At 43.1% G+C, this 11,094-nt stretch overlaps 1 protein-coding gene across 3 annotated transcripts in view; it reads right to left on the minus strand.

Moving 5' to 3' along the window:
• Positions 1-241: 241 nt before the first annotated feature.
• Positions 242-11,094, minus strand: part of LOC307072967 (bone morphogenetic protein receptor type-2-like) — a 70,870-nt gene continuing 60,017 nt past the window's right edge. For all 3 annotated transcript variants that reach the window (XM_079732573.1, XM_079732572.1, XM_079732574.1), the window contains 5 exons: positions 10,948-11,005; positions 7,110-7,189; positions 4,127-4,282; positions 3,232-3,835; positions 242-3,031 (listed from right to left, as the gene is read on the minus strand). In XM_079732573.1, coding sequence (XP_079588699.1) covers positions 2,826-3,031; positions 3,232-3,835; positions 4,127-4,282; positions 7,110-7,189; positions 10,948-11,005 — 1,104 coding nt within the window. In that variant the 3' untranslated portion in view covers positions 242-2,825. The remainder of the gene's footprint in view (positions 3,032-3,231; positions 3,836-4,126; positions 4,283-7,109; positions 7,190-10,947; positions 11,006-11,094) is intronic.

The following is an 11,094-nucleotide window of genomic DNA, read 5'->3' on the forward strand; positions in this document are numbered from 1 at the left end:
GTATGCGTCTACAAAGACTAGTCCCCTATACAGACGCAGTCAGACACGCCCTCGGCCATCCGCCGACGGACAAATGTAGTGTGAACAAGCCCTCACGGGATGGAGGTCAGAATAGTATTATACTATATAATAGTATTCAGTGAGGTGGTGGAGCCACGCTGCGTCTCCTTGATGCGTGGTTCTGAGTTGTAAATAAAGAGGCCGCTTCATGTCTTTAACAAAGCTTTATTAAACTCTTTCCAACACACAGCTGCTTCAACATAATGGTTCATTGTAAAAGTATTTATGTCATGGATATGACAGTCAGGTAAAATAAGTAGGTGTATTTGTCCTTATAGTTATGATACTGGTTATTAAAATGATTTATCATTCATATTTATAAAATGTATAATAAGTAATAATGATCATGATCAAATATGTTGTGTGTGGTATGATGCCCTTAAAATCAATATAAATATGAAATGAGGGAGAGTAAAGATTTATATAAATATGAAACAGATTCTATAGAAATATAATTGTCAGTTGGAAGGAGGGGTAAAGTCTACCAGGGATAGTGGTTATAAAACAGGTAGATAGTTAGGTATTATTATAATATATCAGTTGATATGTTTGTGGATTTTTTTAGCCGTCAAACTAGGGATGCTTCAGTAGCGAAGTACAGACAATTCAGACTCAAGAACTCAGTAGGACTCAAATCAATGTGATTTAACAGTTAATATTGACGATGAGCGGTAAAATATCACAGTTAAATATGATGACATAGTGGACTGAACAGACAACCACATCCTCATAAGGGTATTTTGAGACATTTTCACTTAAAAAAGCTCTCCAGCCTTCTCTCACAAACACACATTACAGTCAATATATTATAGAAAACAAGTAATAAACAGGTCATATTAAAAAACGATGCAAGTTACTACACTACGGCTTAAGACAAGACAGGATTATTCTGGAGACAGACAATTAGAAGCACCTTCTAGAACCTGGTTCTAGAACACTCTTGAGAGCATAACCACACAAAGAAGTTTCTAGAAGTGGATTAAATCCTAAATGCAGATAATAGTTAACAAGTCAAGCTGTGTTTTGTAAAATATAACTCTTTTAAAAGACCTTATGAGAGCATATTTTCTTTCCTCCTTCCTGTGTCTTTTCATCAGTTTGAGATCTTTTACAGAGATGCACAGCAGTAATGTAAGTTATATAATAATAAGTTCATAAAATATAAATATAATAAAGAGTACATTTGGAAGTACTGAGACTGACTGCATAGCAAGATTCAAGTGTAAAAGCAAAGTTCTCCAAATAATAAATATGTAAGACAAGACATACATAGATATCTAGATATAACTAGCTAGCTCGCTGGCTGACTAACTAACTAGTAGCTCTGAACAGGGGAGAGGACACTAGGCCTGCTTGGGCTGTGTTCAAATTGACTAACTTGTTAGGGTTATGTTCGTTGTTAACCCTCATTCCCTATTCCCTATAAAGTGAACACGACATGCTACACCAGTATACTAGGGATTTGGACACTAATTAGCAGCCTATCTGCGTGACGTGTAAACAAGCAGACAAGTTTAAGATTAAGGTGACCAGATCTCTGAAAGGAAAAACCTTTTACTTTGTTGGTGTGTATCCCATGTTTACATATTTACATTTAGGGTATTCTTATAATGGCAAAAGCTGGAGCAAAAGATTGGGCAGTATATTCTTAATCTGACCAGATGAGTATTATGATTTGGTGAACATTCTCTATGGTATAAATGTTGTTTGTGACCTTCCTAAATGGATCTTTCTATCCAGCGAATTGTATTCACTGGATAGACAGACCTGTTTAGGGAGGTGCCTTGCACATAGACAGAGTCTAGTTACCCACTGACTCACCATTACTACCAGGCAAGCTACAACTTTTGCCATTTAAAGATTGATTAAGCCATTTAGACAATCCTATTAAAAACATGGTACCTTTCTTGGGAGAGCTCCCACCGGGGACGTCCCCAGAACACAGGACCCAGAACACAAGGGGGTCTGGTCCCACCATGTTAGATGTAGCACCTTATGGGTGCTGTGACAGCACCCATAAGAACCCTTAAGAACCCATCCAGAGTCTGAATATCTCCATGTATTATCGGATCTAGTGCAGAAAGTGCGAATCACTTCTACACTTATCTGACGTACCTTATGAGTATTAAGTAAGGCACTATATACAGAATCAGATTTTATCCCACATTTTGGAACACACTAGAAAATGGTGACAGCCTAAGTCAGCGTTTCCCAAACTGGGAGGCATGCCTCCCTTGGGAACTATAAGGAGGCGCAGGGAGACGGGGAAGTGATGGGTGATGTATCTAGTGAGGGGAAAAGCTTAATCGTACACCATTTAAAAACAAAGAATAGGTGGAACCAACAACTACAAATGTGTTGCACACAAGAGCTGAAAAGGAATACATTAATTACTGACACAATTTATATGACCTCCGGAAACGTTGAAGCTACACAGGCACAGGAGTGTGCGAATTGTGTCAAAAGCAATGAAACAGCAATGTACAAGCAATGTACCGGCAATGTACTGGCAATGTTCTGGTTATAAATGGGTGGAAATGGCTGTAAATATGTTCAAATGCTGACATTGATTTTTTTATATTTGTTTAATTCATTTACATACTGAGCTAGGGTTCCTCAATTTTGAAGTAAAGGGAGTAATGCCTACTTGTACTTTTATTTTTACTTATCTTACCTATCTTTTTACCACTGCCCCTAGTAATGCACTATATGGGGGGGACAGACTAGGACTGTTGGTCTTAACCCAGGAACCAAAACAAGGTAATTCAACTGGGTTCAGAGGTCATCCCTCCTATCATGAAGATAGCCATGCTGGATTTTGATTGGTTGAATTTGGGGAAACTGTTGGGATTAGATGAGTTGTAATTGTTGATCTCTGAGTCCAGACTGGTTTCCATGGAGACGACCCAGGTGGCAGGGCGGGGCTTCTTCAGGACGTAAGGAGTCTTAACGCGACGCTTGATCTTATCTCCTAGAGGAGGTGAGGAGGAGGAGAGGAGGTGAGGAAGAGGAGAGAACAAGACAGAACCAGTATTACACACTGCTCTCTGCTGGACAGAACCAGTATTACATACTGCTCTCTGCTTGAAAGAACCAGTATTACACACTGTTCTCTGCTGGACAGAACCAGTATTACAAACACAGGCAGAGAATGAAATAAGGAAGTCTAACCTGATGAAGAGGAGGAGGAGAAGGAGAGATCCAGGCTGGAGGGCCTCTGTGCAGCTCGACCTTCTGAAGGAGGAGAAGCTGAAGCAGAACCAGAACTAGACCCTAGAGCAGGATCAGGAGCACCGCTCAGGAGGGAGGCGGGGGGGCCAGGAGCCGGAGGGCCAGGGGGAGGGGCCACATGCTTAAAGGGAGAAGCTAAAGGCATAGTGGGAAGGGCTAGATGTTTATCTAAGCTCTCCAGCATGACCTGTGACCGCAGGGCAGGCTGTTGGATGATGTTTTTGTTTGTGTTAGTTCCGGAGTTAGGATGACGATGATGAAGCAGGGGGGCGTGTTCATCGGGGCTGGACGTCAGGACGCTCTGACAGCTGTCCTCCCCACCCTCCACTTCTCTCTCCTCCTCCTCCTGGGGTCTGGCTGGGTTGCTCCTCCCTCCTCCTCCTTCCACCAGGTTGGCGACGACCCCACCGTTAGCAACCAGCCTGATAGCCTGTGCTCTAGCCCCTCCTCCTCCTGGGATGCTTCTGGTCACCGTGGTTACCTGGTGGGGCGCCGTCGTCTCGGTGACGCTTACTTTGTTAATCTTGGTAAAACCTGTCTCTACCTGGGGAGAGAACGACAAGTTTAGTAATATTTCACAGGATCTCTTTTAAAGGTTCAACCCAGTGTACTCAGGAGATCAAGTATAACATCTCCCCGTCTCTCTCTCTCTCTCTCTCTCTCTCTCTCTCTCTCTCTCTCTCTCTCTCTCTCTCTCTCTCTCTCTCTCTCTCTCTCTCTCTCTCTCTCTCTCTCTCTCTCCTGTTGGAGGTTAGTCTCTCTCTATTGGTCTCTCCTCTGTTGGAGGTAAGTCTCTCTTTATTGCTCTCTCCCCTGTTGGAAGTTAGTCTCTCACCTCTCGCAGGGTGGTGTTGCGGGGGCCAGCTTGACGTGGCTTGAGGGGAAGGAGCAGGGAGGAGGGTCTCTGAGGGAGGTTCTGCTGTTTGGGGAGAGGGAGGAGGGCTGAGGGGAAGGGAGCATCTCTCCTTATCCCAACTCCCCCTCTCTGCACCTGGAACCAGACAGACATCCTTTAAAGCTCTCTCCTTAGGTTGGGGCTGGAGCATGCTGGTTGTCATGGATAACATAGGACGACACGGACGTGTGTGTTGTCGATCACCCGAGTTTCGCACCCAAGGCATTACGCCTCATCTGAACAGTTGGGTATTGGATACATATTTCCGGAACCAGAAAGTGTACTGGAAATGCCAGCCAAAGCCTGCCGGGAGAAACAGACGGCTGAGCATAGAGTATGTGTTTGTTTTTTTACTAACACATTGGCTTCAACAGTTTTGAGTCCCCGGGAATGTGACAATGTAGTTATCCGAAAGGAGCCAATCTTATTTGTGGATCATAGGCTATGTAACGTTAGCTTGAAGTCTGTGTAATGCTGTATAGGCTACTCAAGGCATAATTTATCTTGCTTTGCTAATGTTGTTCTCTTTCTTAAGACAGTATCGGCTTCCTGTGTTGTCCAGGCCATCAGAGCTAATTACCCAGCAAAAGATGGGCAGAAGCATGGCTACCAGGAGACAGTAGATGCTCAAGAGGAGCCGTGACTATTTTGACTCTAGCAAACGCACACTACACGTTTTATTTTTGTAAATAGTTCATATTTTTTTATGAATAAAACTTCAAATTCATGTTGGTTGTTGTGATTTGTTTACTAACCCAAGTGCTGTTATACTAAAGTAGGCCTACTGTATAAGATAAACACTTATTTCAACTGGGGAGAAAAGGTTGATTACAAATACTTGATATGCTGAGCTACTGTAATTAGCAAATGTTTTTATGATGTACAGTAATATACAAATGATGCGTTGGAAAAAACGAGGGCAGAAGTCTAAACTAGTCAACGTATCACAGGGATATGTTTACACTAGAGGTGGTTCGGTCGCGAACTGATTCGTTCGAACGAACAAATCGTTAGAACGAACGGTCCGAACTGGTTCTTCTCTCTCGTTCGCGTCGTTCGCGTCGGTCGTCTCGTTCGCGTCGGTCGTCTCGTTCGCGTTCGTGACTCAGAATTGACTCCTCCCAGACCCACGACTCGCAGACAGTTCGTTCAGGAAGACGAGGGACCGAGGCGACTCACGGCACACACTGTTGCTTGCACTGCACCAGGAGCAGGTTATAGTTATAACTAGGCTTTACTTAGTTAGCTTCAACGATACATGAAGTAAACATACTAGGAACGTCCATGTAGGCCTACGCAGCAGCACTATGCGCAGGTGATGCCGCATGATATGCCGCAAGGCATATCATTATTAACTAACGCATTATCTCTGAGGTGAAGTAAAGCCTCAGGTGGGCCGTTACATTTTCTTGTCAAGTAGCCTGGTGTTTACATTTTAGGGTTAGGGTTTCACATTGTTCCTTTATCTCGGGTATTTTTTTAATATATAAAATTAACGATATTGACTCAACTTTCAGGATAAAGTGATTCGATTCGCCATTCGATTCACCGGAAACTCGACTGAACCAGTTCAGTCGAGTTTCCGGTAGCACTGAGTCTAACTGACTCAGCTGAGAACCATGCAATGGGTGCATTGCATGATGCGATTAAACGCTACCGGAAACGGAAACTGGACTGAACCGGAAACTGGGCTGAACGAACGAACGAACGATTCGCGAACGACTCATCTTGGCGAACTGACTGACGCGAACTGGTTCACGTAAACGAATCATTGAATCCACCTCTAGTTTACACAAAGTTTGCTCACGCTACACTCGCGCTAGGACCATGGGTCCTTCCCCCTCCAAACGGAAATAGGCGGGCGGTGCAGCGAGGGCAATGCACTGTGGTGAGAGACACTTACTGCCTTTTCTCAGGCTAGGATGAACTGATTTCAATTTTTTTTTGCACATTTATATTACATATGATCATTACTTATATTATTATAACTTTCAAATCTCCATCGGTGAAGTATCCCTTTAAGGTACTTACTGTACGCTAAGTCGCTTTGGAAAAAGGGTCTGCCAAGTACCCTAAATGTAAAACAAACCAAAATCTATGAAATGTTTGTAATTAAACTAATCAAACAATGTCTGGGGCACAATATCTTCTGTACATGGGCCTAACAGGTTTCGATGCGTGAATCCTGATGCTAATTGATATGTGACTTGATGAATACATAGATACATCTTCCAACTGCCAGAGTCCGTTTGAGATGAAACTCATGCCTGTCAGTCAGCCCGACATCCCAAAACTATTCATACTCTTGCACGGAAGGGTGAACAAAAGCATGAACATAGCATTGGGCTAGTGTGAACCATGAAACTAGCATTAGGCTAGTGTAAACAATGAACCTAGCTTAAGCTAGTGTAAACCATGAACCTCGCATGAGGCTAGTGTGAACCATGAACCTAGCGTAAGGCTAGCATGAACAATGAACATAGCATTAGGCTAGAGTGAACAATGATCATAGCATCAGGAGATTGTGAACAATGAACCTAGCATTAGGCTAGCATGAACAAAGAACCTAGCATTAGGCTAACGTGAACAATGAACAAAGCATTAGGCTGACTTGAACAATGAACACAGCATTAGGCTAGCGTCAACAATGAACCTAGCATAAGGCTAGCGTGAACAATGAAGCTAGCAGTACAATAGCATGAACAATGACCCTAGCATTAGGCTAACATGAACAATGAACATAGCATTAGGCTACAGTGAACAAAGAACCTAGCATTAGGCTAGCGTAAACAATGAACACACACATATGTCTAGCATCTGGCTAGCTAGTTTAAACATAACTTAAGGGTGTTTGAAAAAATCCTGCATTAGCATTAGTTGGTCAGTTAGTAGTGGAGTCTTTAGAGGTTTTTTAATCAGGCACCTCTTTGGGGTCCAGCTTTGTTGCCTCCAGGTCCTCTTGGGTCAGCTGTAGCAACACCGGACCGCTGGCTAGGGGGCCCCCTACAGGACACACACTGACCTTTAATCTCTTCATTGTTAACCCATTCACCTGTGTGTGTGTGTGTGTGCGTGCGTGCGTGCGTGCGTGCGTGCGTGTATATATATATATATATATACAGTGGGGCAAAAAAGTATTTAGTCAGCCACCAATTGTGCAAGTTCTCCCACTTAAAAAGATGAGAGAGGCCTGTAATTTTCATCATAGGTATACCTCAGCTATGCGAGACAAAATGAAAAAAAAAAAAATCTAGAAAAGCACATTGTCTGATTTTTAAAGAATTTATTTGCAAATTATGGGGGTTGAGATCTGGAGACTGGCTAGGCCACTCCAGGACCTTGAAATGCTTCTTACGAAGCCACTTCTTCGTTGCCCGGGCGGTGTGTTTGGGGTCATTGTCATGCTGAAAGACCCAGCCACGTTTCATCTTCAGTGCCCTTGCTGATGGAAGGAGGTTTTCACTCAAAATCTCACGATACATGGCCCCATTCATTCTTTCCGTCACATGGATCAGACGTCCTGGTCCCTTGGCAGAAAAACAGCCCCAAAGCATGATGTTTCCACCCCCATGCTTCACTGTAGGTATGGTGTTCTTCGGATGCAACTCAGCATTCTTTCTCCTCCAAACACGACGAGTTGAGTTTTTACCAAAAAGTTCTATTTTGGTTTCATCTGACCATATGACATTCTCCCAATCCTGTTCTGGATCATCCAAATTCTCTCTAGCAAACTTCAAACGGGCCCGGACATGCACTGCCTTTAGCAGGGGGACATGTCTGGCACTGCAGGATTTGAGTCCCTTGCGGCGTAGTGTGTTAGTGATGGTAGCCTTTGTTACTTTGGTCCCAGCTCTCTGGAGGTCATTCACTAGGTCCCCCCGTGTGGTTCTAGGATTTTTGTTCACCGTTCTTGTGATCATTTTGACCCCACAGGCTGAGATCTTGCGTGGAGCCCCAGATCGAGGGAGATTATCAGTGGTCTTGTATGTATTCCATTTCCTAATAATTGCTCCCACAGTTGATTTCTTCACACCAAGCTGCTTACCTATTGCAGATTCAGACTTCCCAGCCTGGTGCAGGTCTACAATTGTGTTTCTAGTGTCCTTTGACAGCTCTTTGGTCTTGGCCATAGTGGAGTTTGGAGTGTGACTGTTTGAGGTTGTGGACAGGTGTCTTTTATACTGATAAGGAGTTCAAACTGGGGCCATTAATACAGGTAACGAGTGGAGGACAGAGGAGCATCTTAAAGAAGAAGTTACAGGTCTGTGACAGCCAGAAATCTTGCTGGTTTGTAGGTGACCAAATACTTATTTTCCACCATAATTTGAGATTATAGATCAAGTCAAAAAGTGTTGACTTGATCTATAAATTAAGTCCCTCAATCTTAATTGGCTTAACACCATGACCAACATTCTGAAACACCCATTAACATCCACATTTGCCTCAAACAATGGTAGGCTTACAGCCCATGGGGGGGGGGGGGGGTGGTCGCTGATTTATAAAATTGCCATTTATTTTCTCATTTTTTGTCGTCAATTTCACAGTTTCATGTAACGCCGTTTCATGTAACGCCGGATGCAACTACTCCTTTCTACTACTTTCAGTTGGTTATATTGAAGCTGTCTGGTCAACCTCTGACAATTCAACACATTGTAACCAATTCATTTTTCAACCGTTTACCTTCGTTCAAACCAATGAACAAATCTACACACTTGTATCTTCAATACTATCTAAACGAAATTTCAATAGTTTTTATACTTTTTTCAGAATCACAGGTTTAGTTTCTTACCGGCATAGTTTTCAGTTCAGGTCTCATTGATTTCCTTTGACGCCAGAGCGTGAGGACGTTCATGCGCACACACACACACACACACACACGCAATAGCTACGCCACATAGCCGCGTTTATGGACACTTCTGATCTGATTAGAAGTGAATGAACTGCTCAATCGGAATAAAAAATTAACATATATACGGCTCAATCGGAATGAAATTCCTCCATGTCTTGTGCCGTGTCTAATATCGCGCACTTACGTAAGTGCACTTACATTGAGTGCACTTCATTCTCCCTAGGCGCAGTGCTCTCATTTCTACAGTGCGCTGTCAAAACAGCCTTCGTGCACCTACCGGAAATGAGTTTGCAGTTTGACGGTTCTTCTTTGGTGGTATTTTTGTTTCTGCTTGATCATTTCCGTTCGTCGCCTGTATTAGCGATCTAGCAGTATTCACGTTATCGTTCTTGATACCAACTGATTACAGAATTAACACCATAAAAACACTGGTTGGATACAGCATAAAACATTGTAGTTGTACTGAAAAACTAACCAAATATGTGTAATTTGACATACATTTTTAGAGCACGTCGGTCTTTAATGTTACAATATCCTCCATTTTCAGATTTGAAATTCCCGCCCCCTCTGCTACGTAGACAAGATGGCGGCCGTTGGGGGTGGTAAGTGTCTTGTGTTCAAATATCCATACTATCTGTACTTACTAGCCTTATGCTGTGTCTGAAATCACACACTTCTATACTTACACTTACTTTTTTGAGTGCACTTTGCGCAAAAATGGAGTACCAAAACGCAGTGCACTGGAAATACCTCGGTGTGGACCGATGGACACTTTCCACCCTCAACGGCCGCCATCTTGTCTACGATATTGTTTCGTTTTGGCAAGGAGCCGTGTAATAAGTGGAATAATGTATAATATAATGTATCCCTTACATATATCATATAAGTCCAGACCAACATAACGGTTGTGCGCGAGACATACGGCCATACGCTTACCACTTTTGTAAATGCCATATATAAAGTACATTCGGATTGCATGATATGAATAGATCTATTCCGTTTAGAAATCTAATCGGTTCAGAAGTGTCCATGTTAACGCGGCTTTGACACACACGCAATGGCTCCACCATTGCCTTAACACACACACACACACAGAAAAACACATACATGAACACATACACACAGACAAAGACACACACATAGATGAGTGACCATCAGTTTTTCAGGGTGAGATGCAGCGGAGTGTGATGTCATTTCGCCGTGTGAGCAGACCGGTAGGTTTCGAGCCCCTCCCCTCCCCTCTCCTCTCGTAGCAGTGGGGGAATAAGTCGGGTCAGCGCTACAGAGTGTGTTTCCACCTGTGCCATTTAACTTCAATTACAATTTGCAGGGCTTTTTAAGCTGTAAAATTAGCCACCACACAGCACACCACAGTGCTGTTTTTCTGGCAATAAAAAAAACAATTACAAAAAAAAAAAAATCGCCTTTTCATCGGTAACTTGAGACGATCGACCATGGAATCCATCTATCGTCGATAGAATCGACCATCCTTCAGAGCATGATGCATTTTAAATGGCATCACTTTTGGTTTTGTTTAATATTGTATAAAATAAACATAGACAAAGAACAACCAATGGCTTCGGTTATTGAGGGCAAAAATAGGCCCAATTTGACCAATTGGCTTTGCATCCTTTCCTTCTGCCCTTGTAGTCCAAGACATGCTGCCCACCAGCTTTCAAAGTACAATGCTGCCACTGGTAGATTTGTATCAATTCACATAATTATCCCTCCCTGCTATTTTGTGGTTCACCAAAACACCCTGAAACAACTTGAGTCTCACATAGCTATGCCACCATACGCCACTAACATTGCAAGCAGGCCAATGGCAACCAAGCGCGCAGTCCTTCCTCCCTGACTTTAAAAACCACCAGCCGCCACTGATATATACATACATGTGTGTGTGTGTTTGTACCTGAGTCTGAAATGGTACTGAAGAGAGTTACATCTGATTCTTCTGGACTCAACCTGACCTACAGACAGAGAGAGAGAAAGAGAAAAAGAGAGAGAGAGAGAGAGAGAGCGCGAGACACACACACACACGAGAGACAGAGGCAGAGAG

The sequence above is a fragment of the Pollachius pollachius genome (genome assembly GCF_949987615.1).
Source record: "Pollachius pollachius genome assembly, chromosome: 3".
Classification (NCBI taxonomy): domain Eukaryota; kingdom Metazoa; phylum Chordata; class Actinopteri; order Gadiformes; family Gadidae; genus Pollachius; species Pollachius pollachius.